The 19,856-nt window shown below is 62.6% G+C and overlaps 2 protein-coding genes across 5 annotated transcripts in view; one reads left to right on the top strand and one right to left on the bottom strand.

Moving 5' to 3' along the window:
- PRR36 (proline rich 36) overlaps positions 1 to 6,172 on the top strand; it is a 37,361-nt gene extending 31,189 nt beyond the window's left edge. The window contains exons 5-6 of one of the 2 annotated variants that reach the window (XM_054539508.2): positions 15 to 2,918; positions 3,089 to 6,172. In XM_054539508.2, the coding sequence (XP_054395483.1) occupies positions 15 to 2,918; positions 3,089 to 3,600 (3,416 nt within the window). In that variant the 3' untranslated portion in view covers positions 3,601 to 6,172. The remainder of the gene's footprint in view (positions 1 to 14; positions 2,919 to 3,088) is intronic. The other variant, XM_024238027.3, reaches the window with a different exon arrangement.
- Positions 6,173 to 7,712: 1,540 nt separating this feature from the next.
- EVI5L (ecotropic viral integration site 5 like) overlaps positions 7,713 to 19,856 on the bottom strand; it is a 34,926-nt gene continuing 22,782 nt past the window's right edge. For 2 of the 3 annotated variants that reach the window (XM_024238025.3, XM_054539511.2), the window contains exons 10-20: positions 19,765 to 19,825; positions 16,621 to 16,674; positions 15,564 to 15,596; positions 14,359 to 14,499; positions 11,996 to 12,124; positions 10,662 to 10,802; positions 10,403 to 10,558; positions 10,146 to 10,292; positions 9,666 to 9,761; positions 9,405 to 9,500; positions 7,713 to 9,261 (exon numbers count right to left, since the gene is read on the bottom strand). In XM_024238025.3, the coding sequence (XP_024093793.1) occupies positions 8,983 to 9,261; positions 9,405 to 9,500; positions 9,666 to 9,761; positions 10,146 to 10,292; positions 10,403 to 10,558; positions 10,662 to 10,802; positions 11,996 to 12,124; positions 14,359 to 14,499; positions 15,564 to 15,596; positions 16,621 to 16,674; positions 19,765 to 19,825 (1,333 nt within the window). In that variant the 3' untranslated portion in view covers positions 7,713 to 8,982. The remainder of the gene's footprint in view (positions 9,262 to 9,404; positions 9,501 to 9,665; positions 9,762 to 10,145; positions 10,293 to 10,402; positions 10,559 to 10,661; positions 10,803 to 11,995; positions 12,125 to 14,358; positions 14,500 to 15,563; positions 15,597 to 16,620; positions 16,675 to 19,764; positions 19,826 to 19,856) is intronic. The other variant, XM_024238026.3, reaches the window with a different exon arrangement.

Genomic DNA, 19,856 nt, shown 5'->3' with positions numbered 1-19,856 from the left:
TACTTTTTCTCCAGACACTTCCGGGCCTACCCCAGGAACCCCCTCCCCGGCCATGGCCCGTCGGTCCCGGGCTGTGGGCACCGAGGTGGGGCTCCCCCGGCCAGCTCCGAGTGCTCGGCCACGGCCCCCGACAGAGGGCCCCCGGAAATCAGTGAGCAGCGCCTCGGAGCACAGTACCACCGAGCCAAGCCCGGCTGCCAGGAGGCGGCCCAGCGCCGGTGGGGGTCTCCAGAGGCCGGCTTCGCGCTCCCTGAGCTCCAGCGCCACCCCTCTCTCCTCCCCAGCCCGTTCTGGGCCCTCAGCCCGCGGAACACCCAGGGCTCCTGCGCATCCCTCGCAGCCCAAGCTGAAAGGACTGCAGGCTCTGCGCCCCCCTCAGGTCACACCCCCAAGGAAGGACGCAGCCCCAGCACTAGGCCCGCTTTCTTCCTCTCCTTTGGCCACACCCTCTCCATCGGGTACCAAGGCAAGACCCGTACTGCCTCCCGACAACGCAGCCACTCCCCTGCCAGGCACGCTCCCTCCCTCTCCACCGGTAACGCCCCCTCCGCCAGCCCCGCTCCAAAGTCAGGCCCCGCCCACCCTGCCGGCCACGCCCCACTCGTCGAGCCTTACCTGCCAGTTGACCACGCCCCTTCCTCTAGCCCCTTCTTCTCCCTCTGCTCCACCCTCTCTGCAGACCCTCCCCTCTCCACCAGCCACGCCCCCCTCTCAAGCTCCACCCACACAGCTGATCATATCCTTTCCAGAAGCAGGCGTCTCTTCCCTGGCCACAGCCGCTTTTGGGGCTTCAGTCTCTCCATCAGTTTCATCCCCTCTGCAGAGTATGCCCCCCACCCAAGCTAATCCAGCGTTGCCCTCTCTTCCGACTCTCCTCTCTCCCTTGGCCACACCTCCTCTGTCAGCCATGTCTCCTCTACAAGGCCCTGTTTCTCCGGCAACATCTCTGGGGAATCCGGCTTCTCCCCTGGCCACACTCCCTCAGCCAGGCCTTTCTGCTCTGACCACGCCCCCTCCGCAGGCCAGTCCTTCCCCGTCTCCACCCACTCCCCAGGCCACGCCCCAAACTCTGGCCACTCTTCCTCTGCTGGCCTCTCCCTCTCCTTTGACCACAGTCTCTCTGCAGGATCGTCCTCTAGTTTCTCCCTCTCTTTTGGCCTCATCGCCTCTGCAGGCTCCGCCCCACCCACAGGCCCCACCTTCTATGACTACGCCCCCTATGCAGGCCCCGCCCTCTCTCCAGACCATTCCCCCAATACAGGTCCCACATTCTCTGACCTCACCGTCTCTGCAGGCACCTCCCTCTCCTCTGGCTTTGTCCTCTCTGCAGGCCACAACTTCTTTGGGCTCACCCACTCTGCAGGCCACACATTCTTTCCTGACAATGTCCCCTAGGCAAACCCAAGCTTCTTTGACCTCACCTTCTCGGCCGGCCTCTACCCCCCCTCATTCACCCCCTCTGCAGGCCCCTCTTTCCCTTCCTGCCTCACCCCCTCTGCAGACTTCTCTCTCTCCTGCTGTCTCACCCCTAAACTCACCCCTGACCATACCCCCTCTGCAGGCGCTATCTTGTCTGGCCTCCCACTCTCCTCAGGCACCTCCCTCTTCCCTGACCATGACCCCTCTGGAGACCCAATCTTCCCTAGCCCCGCCCTCTCTGCAGACACCTCCTGCTTCCCTGACCACACCCCCTCTGGAGAACCTACCTTCTCTAGCCCCGCCCCCTCTGCAGACAGCTTCTGCTCCCCTGACCACACCCCATCTGGAGACTCCACCTTGTCCAGCCCCACGTCCTCTGCAAGCACCACCTTCGCCATTGACCACGCCCCCTCCGGAGACGCCCTCTTCCATAGCCACGCCTCCTCCACAGGCCCCACCTGCTCTGGCCTCACCCCCTTTGCAGGGCCTGCCCTCTCCCCCTCTGTCTCCTTTGGCCACGCCCCCTCCACAGGTCCCACCTGCCCTGGCCTTGCCTCCTCTGCAGGCCCCTCCCTCTCCCCCTGCCTCACCCCCTCTGTCTCCTTTGGCCACACCCTCTCCACAGGCCCCAAATGCTCTGGCAGCGCACCTTCTGCAGGCCCCTTTCTCTCCCCCTCCCTCACCCACAGTGTCTCCTTCGGCCACGCCCCCTCTACAGGCCCCACCCTCTCTAGCCGCACCTCCTCTGCAGGTCCCACCCTCTCCCCCTGCCTCTCCACCAATGTCTCCTTCAGCCACGCCCCCTCCACAGGCCCCACCCCCTCTAGCTGCACCTCTTCTGCAGGTCCCACCCTCTCCCCCTGCCTCTCCCCCAGTGTCTCCTTCGGCCACGCCCCCTCCACAGGCCCCACCCCCTCCCGCCGCTCCTCCTCTGCAGGTCCTGCCCTCTCCCCCTGCCTCACTCCCAGTGTCTCCTTTGGCCAAGCCCCCTCCACAGGCCCCACCCGCTCTGGCCACACCTCCTCTGCAGGCCCCTCCCTGTCCGCCTGCCTCACTCCCTGGGCAGGCCCCTTTCTCACCCTCTGCCTCACCCCCAATGTCTCCTTTGGCCACGCCTCCTCCACAGGCCCCACCTGTTCTGGCAGCGCCCCTTCTGCAGGTCCCTCCCTCTCCCCCTGCCTCACCCACCCTGCAGGCCCCACGCCGCCCCCCGACCCCAGGTCCGGATACCTCCGTCTCGGGCCCACGGCTGACCCTGGCGTTGGCCCCCGGCCCGCCGCCGCCGCCCTCGCGTAGCCCGTCCAGCACGCTGAGCGGCCCGGACCTGGCCGGCCACAGCAGCAGCGCCACAAGCACGCCAGAGGAGCTGCGTGGCTACGACAGCGGGCCCGAGGGCGGTGCCGCAGCCTCCCCGCCCCCCGACGCAGAGCTCGCCGCTTGCCACCCGGCTGCCTGGAGTCGAGGCCCCGCTCCGCCGCTGGCTTTCCGCGGAGCCCCAGGTAAGGGGCACCCCAGACCCGGCCTGGCTGTGGGCGGGGTCGGAGGCGAGGCTTCGCAGCTCAGGGGCGGGACAGCTGGTTCCGGGGCGGAGCTTATACAAGGAGGCGGGACCTTGAGGCAGGGGCGGGGCTTATCACCCCCACGGCCCACCTGGCGTCTCTCCCCGCAGGTGCGCCCCTGCCGTGGCCTCCCGCTGCTGGACCGGGCTCTGCTGACGGTCTGTGCACCATCTACGAGACTGAAGGGCCCGAGTCGGCGACCCCCGCCCCAGGCGCACTGGATCCGGGGCCCAGTCCCGGCGCAAGCGGTGGGAAGGCGGCGGCTGGGGCCGGGGCGGGGGCGTCCTCGCGGAGCCCGAAGCAGACGCGCCTGGGCGAGCTGCCACTGGGGGCGCTGCAGGCGAGCGTCGTGCAGCACCTGCTGAGCCGGACGCTGCTGCTGGCGGCAGCCGAGGGTGCCGCGGGCGGCAGCGGCGGGGGCCCAGGAGGTGCGGCGGATGGTGGCGTCGCGGGGGGCGCCCGGGCTGCACTCAGCGACGCCGAACTTGGCCGCTGGGCCGAACTACTGTCTCCCCTGGACGAGTCCCGTGCCAGCATCACCTCGGTCACCAGCTTCTCTCCGGACGACGTGGCCTCTCCGCAGGGTGACTGGACCGTGGTGGAGGTGGAGACCTTCCACTGAGCCAGACCACAGCCCCGCCTGCTACGCCCCACCCCTGCCTTAGGATGCGCCCCTCCGGGTACGCCGTTTGTTTTAGACCCCGCCTCCACTGCCCTGGAGCCCCGCTGGGTGGATTAGTCTTAGCTCCCTAGAGCCTGAGCCTTTCGGCCCAGACTCCACCCCTGCCTTTGGCCTCGGAGGCTCGGGACCTACCCACAGCTTTGACCTAGGCCCGCCCCTCGAGCTCCGCCCCTTTGGCCTAGGACACGCCCCGTTTCCCCAAGCCCCGCCCCGTGTCCAGTGTATTGCCCACCGCGCACAGCCTGAGTTTGCAATAAAATTGGGACACTGGGACTTGCACACCTTCGCTGTCACAGAGAGGACTGGGGCTGGGGGCCTCCAGCAGGCTGAGCGGCGCGGGGGGCCAGGCCAGATAAGGCCTTGCTGGCGGCTGTGCGCGAACCGGTTGGAGCTCTGGATAAAGTGCGGTTTTCCTCTTCTGGGAGAGAAGGGGCAGGCCAGGTGGGGCTAGGGCGGGGCCCTGCCGAGTCCCGGCCATCTGGTGCCGCGCACCCATCCACGTGTGTGAACTTGGGCTTCTTGGTGTCCGACTTCTGGTGGAAACACTCGGCTCAGGAGGGGCCTGGCTGGGCCTGTGCGCTCGAGTGAATGAGTCAGTGCGTGGCCGAGGTGAAGGAGCGACTGGAACACCTTATTCTATTCTATTCTATTCTATTCTATCTATTCTATTCTATTCTATATTCTTTTTTGTTTGTTTGTTTTGACGGAGTCTCGCTCTGTCGCCAGGCTGGAGTTCAATGGCGCGATCTCGGCTCACTGCAACCTTCACCTCCTGGGTTCAAGCGATTCTCCTGCCTCAGCCTCCCAAGTAGCTGGGACTACAGGCATATGCCATCACGCCCAGCTAATTTTTGTATTTTTAGTAGAGACGGGGTTTCACCATGTTGGCCAGGGTGCTCTGGATCTCTTGACCTTGTAATCTGCCCCCCTTGGCCTCCCAAAGTGCTGGGATTACGGGCATAAGCCACCACGCCCGGCCTGTTTTTTATTCTTTTGAGACAGAATTTTGCTCTCTTTACACAGGCTGGAGTGCAATGGTGCTATCTCGGCTCACTGCAACCTCTGCCTCCCGGATTCAAGCAATTCTCCTGCCTCAGTCTTTCGAGTAACTGGGATTACAGGCGGGTGCCACCACACCCGGCTAATTTTTGTATTTTTAGTAGAGACACGGTTTCACCATGTTGGCCAGGTTATTCTTGAACTCCTGACCTCAGGTGATCTGCCCTCAGCCTCCCAAAGTACTGGGATTACAGGCGTGAACCACCGTGCCTGGCCTGGCACACTTTTCAAACTCGATGCGGGGAACTAGCACTCCTGGGGAACAGGTGGGAAGACTGGAGGGCACTGAGGCAAGGACGGGGGACCCCTTCCCATGGCCCTTCGGCTGGTGCGGGGTCCCGGGCCAACTGCCCCGGTACGGGATTGCAGGAAGAAGTGGCCTCTCCCAGGGCTAGGTGGGAGATGGGGGAGTCCTCACACTGCACCCTGTCTCCAAGTGTCCTCGAAGTGCCACTTGGTGCATCCCACCCCCACGGCATCCATGCCGTGTCCCCTTCCTCAGGCGTGCTTATCAGATTCCCAAACATCTTCACAGGCCCCCTCCAATCAGAGTTTCCTGTCCTTCCTCCCCCAACCAACCCTAACCCTAACCCCCAGCTTTGGAGCCTCTCAAACCCTAGCCAGTCTCTCCCTGTTCCCAGGTCCCCCTGCAGAGAGCTCCCCTGCTAGGCCTTTCCTCCCCCAGGTCTCCTGCATGGCACCAAGAATGATGGTGACATCCCCAGGTGGGTAAGAAGACAGAGTAGGATCTGGCCTTGGGCCCTCAGCCTGGCCTCTGCCCCTGGACCCAGTACCCTTACACCATCCTGTGACCAGGTTCCTGTCAGTCACAGACCAGCAAGTCCTGCCTGTCCCCATCCCAGACAAGGCACCTCCTAGCCTGGGGTCTGAGGAGAAATGGGCTCTGGCCTGGAGGGGCACTGCCACCTGCACCCCTGGGAGGTGGAAGAGGAGGACGCCAGCACAGTCCTTCAGTCAAATTCAGAGTTTTGTGGCGAACCATAGAGGTGTCCTCTCAAGCTGGGCCCTGGTGGGGTTGGGGACCTGGGTGTCTTTGTTTCCAGACTCTGGGACAAGCCCAAGGCCGACTCCTGACATGCTGGGGAGCTGGGGCTCAAGGCCAGCTGCCGGGAAGGACAGGGCAGAACCTCAGACAGTTCCTCTGGGGTCCTGCCCCGTCCTGGGGAGCCAGCGGGGGTGGAATTACCATGGAAGCAGGAGGCACGGACAGTGACTGTGAGGGTCCCCAGGGTTACATCTGCACCATGTGTGGCCAGGAGAGCTGTGGCATGTCATAGGACAGTACATGGGACTTGGCTGTCTCAGTACACAAGCAGTGTCATGTCCTTTGCTTGGCTGTCAGGCATGGGGGTAGGGGGCACTTTGTGGACCCACACTGGGTGCAGAGGGCAGGCCCTGGCTGGCATCTGCCTGAACCCAATTATGTTTCTGCCTCTAGGGGCTGCGCGCCTTCTCTCACGCCTGTAATCCCAGCACTTTGGGAGGCCGAGGAGGGCAGATCACCTGAGGTCAGGAGTTTGAGACCAGCCTGGCCAATATGGTGAAACCCAGTCTCTACTTAAAAAAAAATACAAAAATTGGGCTGGGCGCAGTGGCTCATGCCTGTAATCCCAGCACTTTGGGAGGCGGGTGGATCACCTGAGGTCAGGGGTTCGAAACCATCCTGGCCAACATGGTGAAACCCCATCTTTACTAAAAATAATACAAAATTAGCTGGGTGTGGTGGCGCATGTCTGTAATCCCAGCTACTTGGGAGGCTGAAGCGGGAGAATTGCTTGAACCTGGGAGGCAGAGGTTGCAGTGAGCCAAAATCACACCATTGCACTCCAGCCTGGGCAACAAGAGTGAAAGTCCATCTAAAAAAAAAAAGAAAATTAGCCAGGTGTGGTGGTGGGCGCCGGTAGTCCCAGCTACTCAGGAGGCTGAGGCAGGAGAATCACTTGAAACTGGGAGGCAGAGGTTGCAGTGAGCCGAGATCGTGCCACTGCACTCCAACCTGGGTGACAGAGTGAGACTCCCTCTCAAAAAACAAAATGAAACAAATTAGCCAGGCATGGTCGTAGGTGCCTACAGTTTCAGCTACTCAGGAGGCTGAGGCAGGAGAATCACTGGAACCCAGAAGACGGACGTTGCAGTGAGTCGACTGCCTTGAGTGCCTCTAGGAAGCTTTGCTTTGCCACTCCTGGCTCTGTCCTCCACCCCGCCCCCCACCACCACCCAGCAGCTGGGACTCTGCCTCAGCTCTGTGGGGAACCCCACAAAGGACTCTTTCTGCCCCTTACTCACTGTCTTCCCTGCACTGGCCCCCTCACAGACTCTGTGGTCCATCTGATGGGGCTCTCTTACCTAAGCCCTCCATGAGCTCCCAATGGCCCCCAGTTCAAAGCCCAAACTCCCTCTCCTGACGTAAGCAGTCCCTTCTTGATCTGACCACTCCCAGGCTTTCCTGTTCCTCCTTCCTAGGCATGGTGTGCCTCCTGTTGGTCTGATCTTTATGCTTTTACCCCTGGAAGAGGCCCTGACACCGCCTCCTCCAGGAAGCGTTCCCTATCTCCCTGCACATTTGTCTATTGAGCACCTACCACATTAGTGCAGGCTCCCCCCTGCTCAGTGCCTGTCTCCTCTGCTCCACTGGAGACCCCCTCAGAGCCAGGCACAGGGCAGAGTACCCCACAATACCCCTGGAGGCGTGAGCAGAATGAATGCAACCTGGTCCTGTGCTTCCTGAAGCCCAGCGATTCAGCATGCCTCTCTCTCCTTCAGGGGAGGCCCAAGTTGATTCACCCAGGTGGGAAATCATGCCCTGTCCCCAAACTGAATGCCCTTCTATCCTCTCCCACCCCCATTCTATGAGACTATGGGGGAGCTCCTGAGGGCAAGGACAGCCCCGCCTTCCCTCAGCACGGTTTTTGGTCCTGGGGCTGGGATCCACCGCTGCTTGCGATTCTCCTCCCGGCCCGCAGGCCAGTCCGTGACTGTGTAAATACACTTTATTTTCCATCTTTCCCGCCTAGGCGACATGTGGAGTGAACAGGCAGTGTGCAAAATGGTGGTGGGCAGTGTAGGGGGCGTGTGGGAGAGCCCCGTGGGTGCCTGCCCCGGTCCCCAGGCTTCGTAACACTGAAAAGTGGGCAGCTAGGAAGCGGGGACGGAGCAGGGGTCCCCACCCAGGAAGCGCCAGGGAGATTGCTTGTGACGCTACTCTACTGGAGGCTCCAGGAGCACCGAGGGGGGCAGCCCCCAGGGTCATGAGGCCCGGGGGGTCGAGGGGAGGGAGGAAGGGGCCTGGGGGGCATCGTTGGATTTTGGCACCGTTCTCAGCTCTGATTCAGCAGAGACAACGGAACCACCAGGAGGAAGTGAGGGGAGGCCGCTCGCTGGGAAGCTCCTGCCTGGGGGCCTGGCCCTGGCTGAGGGTGGGGTTGGGAACACAGGAAGAAAGGGAAGTAGATGGAGGCCGAGGACCCTCCATCACTGGCCAGGATAGGGGGCGCGAGTGTCTCCCAGAGGAAGATGTGGGGCGCTGGGGAGAGGGGTCTCTTCGCTTCCTGGAAGCTGCTCTGGCCCCAGAGAAGCAGGGAGGCTTCCCGCTGGCCGGCCACTCAGTCCCCAGGCACCCCGCACACAGTAGGGGGACTTTGGTTTCCGCTGCAGGGGCCATGGTGCCTGCGCCAGGCAGGAGAGGACGGCCTGGCCATCTGTCCCCAGCGGCCTGACTCCCCTAGAGATGGCCAGGGGCTAGTCAAGGGTCACTTCGTCCCGAGAAATGTCGTGGGGTGCTGATGTCCAGCCCAGAGCTGGCGCTCTCCTTCCTCAGGCCTGGGTTAGCTCCTGAGCGCTTCCCGGCAATGCCGCCCCTGTCCCAGAAGGAAGCCTGCTAGGAGGTGGGAGCTGCCTGCTCATTCAGTGCTGGGACCTCTGGGTCGTCTGTCCCCTGCCCTCTGCCCTCCTGTTAAGAGAGCGGTCAGCCCCTCCAGGCACCCCTGGAACGCCAGAGGGCCCGGAGGGGTACAGACCAAGATGGGTAAACACTGCTGGGGAGGGAGAGCCTGCCCCGGGGTCCTGAGGAGCCCCAGGTCGGACCCTACCCTCTGCGCTGCCTCGCCGGGCCTCGCTTTAGGGATGGCCGAGCCACAGAGGGCGCATAGTTTGTCAAGTGCGGCAGGTGGGGAGCAGAACGCGGACTGCCCGGGCGCCCCCCGCGGCTGCGGCCTCCTGACTCCGGGCGCGCTGGGCACGGCCTCAGTTGTCCAGGCCCTGGCTGTAGGGCGCGGCCAGCTCATCGGCGTCGCTGTCTGAGCTGCCCTCGCTGTCCTTGGCCGGCCGCTCCAGATGGCGGAAGAAGCGCGCATCGCGCGGGGACAGAGGGTACAACGCGTCCTGCAGGGCAGCGCCCACGCCTACGCCAAGTAGCTCCTCGTCCGACGACGGCAGCGAGTCCTCGTCCAGGTGCCGCGCCAGGCTCAGCCCGTCGAAAGCCAGCGGGTCCTCGAAGGGCGGCGGGCCCTTCAGCAGCCGCACCTGGGGCGGGGGACCGGCGCTGCAGGCGTGGACCGGCCTTCTGCCCCGCCCTCCCAGCCGCATCCTCCGCAAGGCACCGGCGCTCGGCTAGTCCCAGGCCGACGACACCCAGGCCTGTCCCCGGCATCCCCGCGCCGGCTCACCTCGGCCTTCAGCTCCTCGATCTGGTCCTTGAGCTCGCGGATGTACTGCGATGAGTCCGAGTGGTTCAGCTGGCCCTGGATGCGGCCTTCCTCCCTCTGCGGGGTGCGCCAGGTCACGCGGGGCCAGTGCCATGCTGGGCCTGGGGTCCTGCCCAGCTCCTGCCCCGACCCCGCTCCCCCACCCCGGCCCCGCTCCCCCACCCCTTCCCCGCCCCCTTCCCCGGCCCCGCCCCCGCCCCCCACCCCGGCCCCGCCGCTCACCTGGATCTCCAGCTCGGCAATGCGCTGCCGCATCTCGGCCACCGCAGCCATGCTGTCCGCCTCCCGCAGTCGCACAGCCATCACCTCCTCCTTGCTCTGGGGTCGGGGGATCAGGGGAAAGGAGGGCGGATCAGGGGGCGGGACCGCGGGCAGGGGCGAATGAGGAGGCGGGGCCGCGGGCGGAGGCTGGTGAGGAGGCGGGACCGCGGGCAGGGGCGGGTCACGGGGCGAGACCGCGGGCAAGGGAGGTGCGGGCGGGGACGGGTCAGGAGGCGGGGCCGCGGATCAGGAGGCGGGACCGCGGGGGGGTTGGTCAGGAGGCGGGGCCGCAGGCGGGGCCACGGGCGGGGACGGGAGGACGGCCTGCAGGGGCAGATCAGGAGGCAGGACCGCTGGCAGAGGCGGGTTGGGGGCGGGGCCTCATTAAGGGCGCGTCCGGGGGCGGTGCCACGGGCAGGGCGGGGCCGCGGTGGTCTGCACCTTGCACTCGGCCTCGGCCTGCTTGCGGCGGCTTTCACTGAGCTGCGTCTGCAGCCCCTTGTTCTGTGCGGCCAGGTACTGCAGCTTCTCCTGCAGCGCCGCGCGCTCCGCCTCCACGCGGTTCAGAAGGTTGCGGTGGATGTGGTCCTGGGGTAGGGAGGAAGGGAGGACGGAGGACGGCGGCGGTCAGGGCCTAACCCAGGGGCTGGCCACGGACACCACGCCCCTTCCCCAACGGGCAGGCCTCCCGAGTCCACCTGCGTCTCAAGTTCCACCACGCGCTGCCGCAGCTCGCGGCCCTCGGCCAGAGCCTGGGCCTCGCGCAGACGCACGCTCATCAGCTCGTCCTGCAGCTCGCCCACGACCAGCTTCCGTGGGGACTCCTTCCAGCGGCCGCCGCGGGCCAGATGGGCCTGGGGGGTGAAGCCGAGAGGCCGGCGGTCAGCTTCCGCCCAAGAGCCCCGAGGGGACCGCCCTAGGGGGAGCTCTGCCAGCCAGCGCCCACTCGGCCCTCACCTGCCAGGTGTCTGAGAGCTCCTGCAGCTGCAGTTTAAGCTCTCGCGTCGAGGCCACCGCCTGGCCCTCCCGCACCTTGAGAGCCTTCAGCTCCTCCTGCAGCTGTGCCACGTTGTTCTCGTCGGGCAGCGAGCTGTTCCTCTGCGGGGAGAAGAGGGGTCAGGGCCTGGGGGAGCAGCGCAGCCACATGGCCCTTCCTGCAGGACAAACGCCCCCAGCCACGTTTCCTCCTGAGCTCCGCCTTGGGCGGCTCAGATGGGGGAGGGCGACCCCCTTGACAAGGCCCACGGGGAGCGGACTCGCCTGTGGAACCCGGTTGGAGCTCCTCAGCTGTAAAATGGGTGTGGTAACAGCACCTACTCTCACAGGGTGTCCTAGGGCAACCCCCATAAACGCCGCCCTGCACACACTGACTCCCCGAGGTCTGAGATCCATCCCCTCAGGGACATGATCAGGTGGAGGACCTGCCCCAGCAGAAACACCCTGTCTGCCCTCTGGCCCCCAGGCCAGGCCACACCAGGCCAGGCAGTCCCTCTCCCTGGGAACAGGCTGAGTGCCAGCCTAGGCCCTGTCCTGGTGTCCCAGGGCTCATTGATGGAAGATTTGTGCTCCAGGACCCAAATCCAGCTTTCTGGATGAGGTCCGCACTGACCCATGTTTGGGTCTAGGACTGGGACAGATCTAGCAGCATGTCCTGGAGGCACACATACTTCCCTGTGAAGTGGAGGGAGGCGGGAGCGGAGCCCAGCTCTTGGCTGGTGATGAGGGCCTGGAAGCAGATGGCCTCTCAATCCTCCATTTGGGAGGACTCCCAAAATAGTGCAGGCTCGAGGGGGTGGGGAATGGCTCCTGCTGAATGTGTGAATGGGTCCCTGGGTGCTTTCCTTCCTCTGGGAGCTCCGTGGGAGAGTGGAGTCGATGCCAAGTCAGAGAGCAGTTGGGGAGGGACCCAGAAGGCCTGGGATGGTGTCTCCATGGGACTGTGTAGGGAGGCAGCCCCAATGGGCCTGGGCCTTCCTTTCTCTCCTTCCTGGCCCCCTCCCCCATCCCCCTCTCTCCCCCCTTCCTTCCTGGAACCCAGTACTGGGGGAAATACACACAGGTGGGATGGGGGTATCCAGGAAGCTCATAGAAGCCGCCAGGCTGCTGGAGTTTGCCTCATACAGGAGGGTAGGCATGGCCCGCGTAGGGTTGTGCTGTGTGTGCGCATATGTATGGTTGTGTGTGCATGGGGGTGGGGGATTCTGACCTGGGGTCACTCTCAAAGCTTACCCAGGACCCCTCCTGTGCCCCAGGGTCCCCCCGACACCTGCCCGCCTGCCTCCCCGTCGCACCTTTTCCATGTCGAGAACCTTGTCCTGCATCTCCCGAAGGGCCCCCAGTGTCTCCGTCTCCCGCAGCCTTGACTGCTCCAGCTCAGTCTCCAGGTGGGACACGAAGTCTTCTGTGAGGCGGGGGTTCTCCTGGGGGAGGCAGAGAGCTGTGTGGGCCCCAGGCCATGGCTGGGGGATGGGCAGCCTCCATGCCTGCTGGCTTCTGCCCCCCTCCCCAGAGCCCTTCAGCAGGGAGAGGGGCCCAGGCTTGGGGCGTCCTGGGCTGGACCCCCTGATGCTCAGGTCCTGGCATCCATGCAGCTGGCCCAGTCCAGCTTCCTTCCTGGAAAGGCTGCACAGAGGGGACATTCTGAAAGGGGACTTGCCTTGGCCTTTGGATGCCCCACGGGACCCCAGTGACTGGTTTTCCGGGATCACTGGTGAGGGTGGGAGATGGGTTCTTGCTGGGTGGTCACTGTTCCAGCCACATGGTGGGTGAGGCGGGGGGTGGGGGAGAGGCCTGGGGCTGTGCTCCTGTCTCTCCACCTCTCTCCTCTGCATCCCACCCTCCATTTCAAAACAGGGAAGGATGGGGAAAGAGTTTGTGGGTATCACCCTCTTGCTCCATGCCCTGGCTTCTCAGAAGTTCCCCAGTGGGGGCCCCGGAGCAAGGGACACTGCCACCTGGACCTGAAAAAGGACACCTGGTGCCTGGGGTGGGAGCCGGGCTCCCTCTCACTGACCCTGTGGCCTGGCAGGGCAGTTCTCTGGGGGACTGCCTCAGCCCTCCCAGCCACCACCCTCTTCCTGTGGGTCTCTGAGATCCATGTGTGACGGTGGCTCTGCCTCAGCCCAGATGGCCTCCAGGCCCCATGTGGCTCCTCTGGGCCACCTCATCTTGCCTGCAGTGGCCTCCCTTTGGGCTTGAGGAGGTGGCCTTGGGCCTCCGCAATCTCTGCATCCCCCCAAGGCCGGAGCTCAGGGGTGGCTGGTGGAGTCTCTCTGATGAGCCTGAAAGGCGGCCTCATGCGTTGGGTGGGATGAGCCCAGCCCCAGTTTCCCTAATGTCCATGCTGCCTCAGAGCAAGGTGGGACAAGAGTGCTCACAGACTCTGAGGGCCACAACGCCAGCATCATACGGATGTGGTTCATGGGGACAAATGGGAAACAGTGAAGCTCCCCTTCTCCTCCCCAGGAGCAGTGGATCAGCTAGAATGCCCTGGCCAAGGCTGGAGCCGCAGTCTCTGGGCCTGGGGGTGGAGGGGGCACCTCTGTATTGGATGGCTTTTCTTTCTCAAGCACTCCATGGTTTCTGCAACCTACACCCCACTGCCAGGCCCTGCTGGGTCAGGCCAGGATGGCAGCGGGGCCTACAGCATCACTCCCTGCCCCTCTAGGGCATGTGTCCCTGTGGCCTGCAGGGCTTAGGGCTGCAGCCACTGGTGGTCCCTGTGATCAGGAACGCCAACTGCTGGGTGCAGCTGCAGTTAAGTTCTTTTTTTTTTTGAGATGGAGTCTTGCTCTGTCACCCAGGCTGGAGTGCAGTGGTGCCATCTTGGCTCACTGCAACCTCCACCTCCCGGGTTCAAGTGATCCTCCCGCCTCAGCCTCCTGAGTAGCTGGCACTACAGGCACGCACCACCATACCCAGCTTATTTTTGTATTTTTATTAGAGATGGGGCTTCATCATGTTGGCCAGGCTGGTCTCAAACTCCTAACCTCAGGTGATCTGCCCGCCTCAGCCTCCCAAAGTGCTGAGATTAAAGGCGTGAGCCACGGCACCAGGTCGAAGTTAAGTTCTAAAAGCTTTCAGGAGAAGCAAATCTTGGGGTGGGGTCCCAGCTCATGGGCCTGCCCATCATGGGACCCAAAGTTCATGGCCCACAAGACACTCAGGGTGCCCCCTCAGCCCCACCCTGCTGGCTCAGAGCTGCCCAAACAGTCCCGGACTGCCCTGCTCCCATTCTTCATGGCTGGCCCCCCAGGGACACCAAACAATCCTTCAGACCCTGGGGAGAGGTAAGGGCCTCCGTAAGGAGTCACAGCCCTGTCTGCTGCCTGTGACACAGAGGAAACCCTGCAGGGACAGCCCGGTCTTCAGAGGCCTCCGTGCTGAGACTGGGGGTTGGGAAGTCAGATACTGCAGACACACTACGAGGTGGCAAGAAATGGATATCAGGATGTCTCACAATGTGGAGCTGCTGGGGGAGAATCTGCGCTTGTCTCTGGGTTCCCCTTACCCCAGAAAGGAACAGGAGGGCCAGGTGCTGAGGCGGGGCAGATATGAGCCCTGAAAGAAAACCGTTGGGCGGGGGCGGGGGCGGAGGCGGGGGCGGGGGCGCGGGGCATGGCCCCGCCCAGCAGCCCCGCACACCCGCCTGTACCTGCTGCTCCTGTAGCTGCCGGATGGTGCTCTGGGCCTTCTGCAGGTCCTCAGCTGCCGAGCTGCACTGTTGCCGCACCACCGCCAGCTCCCGCTTGATGACATAGTTCTCCTCCGCCTCCTGCGCCCGTGTCACTTGCCCCTGAGAACAGCGAGGACAGGGGGCAGGGGGAGGCCGTGACCCTCGACTCCCACCCAAGGCCCTGCCTCCCGCCACAGGGGGAGGCCCAGAGAGTGGAGGTGGGGGGAAGTGAGGTGGGGGCCTCCCGTACTCAGAGCCTGGGATGAGCGTCCCACTGGGCCTGGGGACGTGGGTGGGTGACAGGCAGGAATAGGACACCTGGAGGAGCCCGGGAGGAACAGAGCTAGCCCTGGGCTTGGAGAGCTCCATCTCCTTCCCCACTCTGGCTCTCAGTCTCTGCCCCAGTTGGGGTCCTTATCCAGGGGCACAGCGAGGCCACCTGTGCCTATTCATGCCAGACTCTGCTGGTGAGGGTGAGGATCTGGGGACAGCTGAGGACAGGGCTGGGCTCCCGGGGGCATTCACCTCTCCCAGGGGCATCTTCTCTAGTCCTAGGCTCTGTGGCCTCCACCTGCCTGGGGCTAAGACCCCCTTCTTTTCCCCCACCTCATCTTTGTCCCCTTCCCAACTTGGGCCCCCCATTCCAGGCTCAAAGCCACCAGGTGGCGGGTGGCAGCTTCCAGATAAAGCCATTCAAGATGAGGTGGCAGCAGGAGCAGGTGAGCTAGAGAAGGTGGTAGCAGGCATTGCAGGTAGGAGCAGAGAGCAGCAGCGTGAGGGCCGGGGCACGTGTGTGCATGTGTGTGTGCATGTGTTGTGCGTGTTGTGCGTGTGTGTGACCGCAGCACTGCACACACCAGGGCCTTATGTGAATATGGTTTTAGGTTCCCCAGCCCTCCTGGGTCCCCACCCTGTGTCGCCCGGAGGAAGCTTTCTGTACATGTGTGTGGACATTCACACCCAAACGCACTCACAGCCCCTCCACACACACCCTTCTCCCCACTTCACATGCCCCGCCCCCCGGGAAGCCTCTGTGTCCCCCAGAAGCGGTCCCCAGCTGCTCCATGCATGGCGCCAGGCCTGCCCGCAGAATGGCAGGGAAGAGGCAGTTACTGGCTGTCATGTGCAGGGTGCAGGGAAGGGGCCAGGAAGGAATCCGGAGAGGGGATAAAAAGCTACAGTACCTGGATTAACCTATCAGCCAGAGCAGCGCTCTCCTACCCGGCGAAGGGGGTTCCCAGCGACAGGGGGAGGAGGCAGAGCGGAAGGCGCGGGGACAGGAGAGGGGAGACAGACAAGAACCACTTGTCACTAACGCAGTGGACTATCTCTAGAAGCGGGGGAGAGAGGAGGGAAGACCAGAGAACCAGCAGGAGAGGACCCGGAGGAAGACCAAAGCTAGAGCCAGCTCCGTCCTGGAGAGGGGTTCGGTGTGAGCGGGGAGGTTGGGGGTGCCCGCGGCTGTGGGGGAGGCCGCAGGGCTGGGAAACCTACTGTCCCACCCTCCAGGGCCAGCCGGGCCGCTGCTGGCTGGAAAAACTGTGGGGGGCGGGGGGAATTTTGGCTTCGTGCGGACCTCCTGGAGAGTGGGAGAGGAGTAGGGTGCATTTTAATTTTAAGGCAGAACAAGGCTTTGGGGTGAGGGCAATCAAATACGGTTGACGACCCGCTTCCTGTGGCCAGTGGAGGGCCAAGTGAGGACGAGTGAGGAGCAGGAATTGGGGGCTCCAGGGGCTGGGGCTCAGTGAGCCCCCCATTCCATCCCCATCTTTAGCATGTTGGGGAGCAGAGTCCGGGCTGTGGCTCCCCACCATGGCGCCACGCTTCTCCTCCACTGGGTTTCCTTTCCTTTCTTTTGAGGGCAAGACTTCCAAATTACAGGGTGGGGTGGCTTGTGGCCCAATTACGGGGCTTGTCCATCAAAGCGGCAGTTCTCCCTCCTCCTCACCCCTCCCCGTCTGTGCAGCCGGGGAGGGCGCAGAACACAAATGGATTCCCGTGGCTGCAGACCACTGGGTTGTAACTCGCCCCCACTCCAGGATTAATCACAATATGAGTCGCCCCCAGTTACAGGGCACTCCAAATCGGGTTCAGGTCGGGTCCTGGGGCAGGAAGGTAGGGCTGCTTAGTCCTCCAGAGAGGAAAAGACTTGGAGGACTCCACCCCAGGTTAGCGGCCACGCCCCGCATGGTGGGCCACACCCCACGGCGACCATGTCCCCACGGTGTCCACGCCCCTCACCTTCTCTAGGGTTTCAATCCGCTGTTTCAGGAGCCGGTTCTCCGTCCGAAGCCTCTATGGGGGTGGGGGGAGATCACGTCATAGCCCGTCCCCCACGCCTGTCTACACGCACCCCTCATTTACCCACCGCCGGGGTCAGTCCTCTTAGGGCCAGGCCACTTTTCTGGGCAGGGCACAGCCAGCATCTTACGTTCTGGGTCAGCGATTTCAGAAAACAGGGCCAATTCCTGTTCAGACTGGCTTGATTACAAAAAAATAAAAAGTTTTAAAACAAACCTGGGTTCAGCAAAAATAACGTCAGTGCCTTCGTGGCCGTATGTGTGTCTGGGGGCCAGTCAGTACCCATACCCCCTCAGAAGACTCCATCCCACACGTGGGTCAGTCTGCCCAGGGTTGTGCGGGCATCAGTGGGGGAAGCAGCTGTCGAGCAGCCACCACCCACCCCTTGCTGCTTTGCTCCAAGCACCCGGGTTCAATTCCGGGAGCAGGCTCCTCTTTGAGTTTGGGTCCAGCGTGCTAATCACGCATCCTTTCTTGACAACTACATTCCCATGACCTGCCGAGAGCAACCTGTCCCCAGTGGTTTTCACTGTTCCCTGGCTGGGGTTTCGAAGACGTCTCCCTTGCTCCTGCCTTCCATTCTGTGCTGATGGATTTTTAGATAGTTGCGGTTTTAGGCCAGGTCCACTGGCTCACGCTTGTAATCCCAGCACTTTGGGAGGCCGAGGCAGGCAGATCACCTGAGGTCAGGAGTTTGAGACCAGCCTCTACTAAAAACACAAAGATTAGCCAGGCGTGGTAGTGCACGCCTATAATCCCAGCTACTGGGGAGGCTGAGGCAGGAGAATCACTTGAACCTGGGAGGAGGGGTTGCAGTAAGCCGAGATCACATCACTGCACTGCAGCCTGGGTGACAGAGCAAGACTCCGTCTCCAAAAAAAAAAAAAAAGAAAAAGAAAAAGATATTTGCACTTTAGGTTCCCCCAGGACCCTCTGGGGAGCAGGTGAGGTTTGCAAACGAGTTGAATCTCGACTGTACCTGCGCCCCCTTGCTTGATACGAAGGTGGTACAGAAATTGTTTGGATTGGCAGGTGAGTGAGGGTCCTGCCACACTGCAGGTCACACAGAATATTTCCTGGGTTTCTTCTGGGGAGAAAAGGTGATGGAAACACCTAGAACATTCCCAGGAAGCAAATGCAGTCAGACAGAACCGCAGGCTTGACAGTCATTGATGCATGTCATGTGGGGAAACTGAGTCAGAGTGGGGCAGGGCATTGCCCTAGTCCCTCAGTTCGGCTGGGTCAGAGCTATTTCAGGCACACGTCTCTGGTCCTCATAGCAATCTGGAGCCCTGATCCCTGGCCCCTGGGTTTCCCTGTCATCTCTCTGGCTTCAACCCATCACAGCACCAAGCACAGCCATCCTTGCAGGAGCTGGGCGCACCAAGCACAGCCATCCTTGCAGGAGCTGGGCGCACCAAGCACAGCCATCCTTGCAGGAGCTGGGCGCACCAAGCACAGCCATCCTTGCAGGAGCTGGGCGCACCAAGCACAGCCATCCTTGCAGGAGCTGGGCGCACCAAGCACAGCCATCCTTGCAGGAGCTGGGCGCACCAAGCACAGCCATCCTTGCAGGAGCTGGGCGCACCAAGCACAGCCATCCTTGCAGGAGCTGGGCGCACCAAGCACAGCCATCCTTGCAGGAGCTGGGCGCACCAAGCACAGCCATCCTTGCAGGAGCTGGGCGCACCAAGCACAGCCATCCTTGCAGGAGCTGGGTGCACCAAGCACAGCCATCCTTGCAGGAGCTGGGCGCACCTTTTGTATTTATTTCTGTATTTTTGCAGAGACGCGGTATTGCTATGTTGCCCAGACTGGTCTCCAACTCCTGGCCTCAAGCCACCCTCCCACCTCAGCCTCCCAAAGTGTTGGGATTACAGGTGTGAGCCACCGTGCCTGCTGGAGCTGGAATTGAATCCTTGTCTGTTGGACTCCAGTGTTAGCTACTGCGTGGCTCTGCCCCTGAAGAGCATGAAGCCAGGCTGTGTTGGGTTTGTGTCTGTGTCCCTTTCTATCACTGGGGGCCCTCGGTCTCATCTGTGACTTTGGCACACAGCAGGTGCTCAATAAATTTTTTGTTTTCTTTTTCTTTTCTTTTTTTTTTTTTTTTTTTTTTGAGACAGAGTCTCACTCTGTCGCCCAGGCTGGAGTGCAATGGTACAATCTTGGCTCACTGCAACCTCTGCCTCCCGGGTTCAAGTGATTTTCCTGCCTCAGCCTCTCGAGTAGCCAGAATTACAGGTGTGTGCCACCACACCCGGCTAATTTTAGTATTTTTAATAGAGATGGGGTTTCACTGCATTAGCCAGGCTGGTCTTGAACTCCTGACCTCAAGTGATCCACCTGCCTCCGCCTCCCAAAGTGCTGGGATTACATGCATGAGCCATCGCGCCCGGCAATAAATGCTTGTTGAGTAAGTAACTAAAATCACGTGTAAAGGGAAGAATGCGCAAGGAAGGAGAGAGAAGCTTTGCACACTCAGGGAACCCCCTGACCTAGCAGGGCTGGCGGGCCAGGTGCCCCAGGAACCAGAGGCCCCGGGTGAGTGCCCACACCCTGCCCTACTCTCCCTGGTGTCTGGGCCCTGCGTGCTCCATCTTTCCCCTGAAGGCGGTCCCCTTCAGGGGTCCTCCACTGCAACCTTCTTGAAATTCCTCCAGCCCCCAAGGCACGCTGCTGCCCTAGGCCTTTAGCCCTCGACACCCTGGGCCCGGAGCCTCTGCCCAGGTCAGCCTTGCCCACCGCGTGCACATCCTTGTCCAGAGCATTTAGAGTCCACACTCTAGTTCAGTGGTTTATTGATTGCTTCCCCATGACGCTGGGCGGCCCAGCGGGGCAGGGACCTTGACTGTCTTGGTTACCGCGGCGTCAGGCGGGGGTGGCGCTCACAGCTGGCCTAACAGGTGAAGGACGGCACAGGTGGGCAGAGGCCTGTCCGCCAAGGACGGCCGGGTCCGTCTGTGCGCTAGGAAGGCCCGCCCCCTAGCGGCCGATCCTTAGAGTACAGAGGGCAGCCCCCAAGGGCCTCCCATCCCTGTCCCCGCCCCCTCTCCCCCCGCACCGCCCACGGGTCCCTGGACTCACTTTGATCTCGATCTGCTCCTCCATCTCCTTGCTCTTCATGGCTGCGTACTCCTTCTCCAGCCTGCAGAGCGGTAGGGCCCCGTGGTTACTGT

Source organism: Pongo abelii, chromosome 20 (genome assembly GCF_028885655.2).
Source record: "Pongo abelii isolate AG06213 chromosome 20, NHGRI_mPonAbe1-v2.0_pri, whole genome shotgun sequence".
Taxonomy (NCBI): Eukaryota; Metazoa; Chordata; class Mammalia; order Primates; family Hominidae; genus Pongo; species Pongo abelii.
The sequence above is the reverse complement of the archived record's forward strand: the minus strand, read 5'-3'. Positions and strand labels throughout refer to the sequence as shown.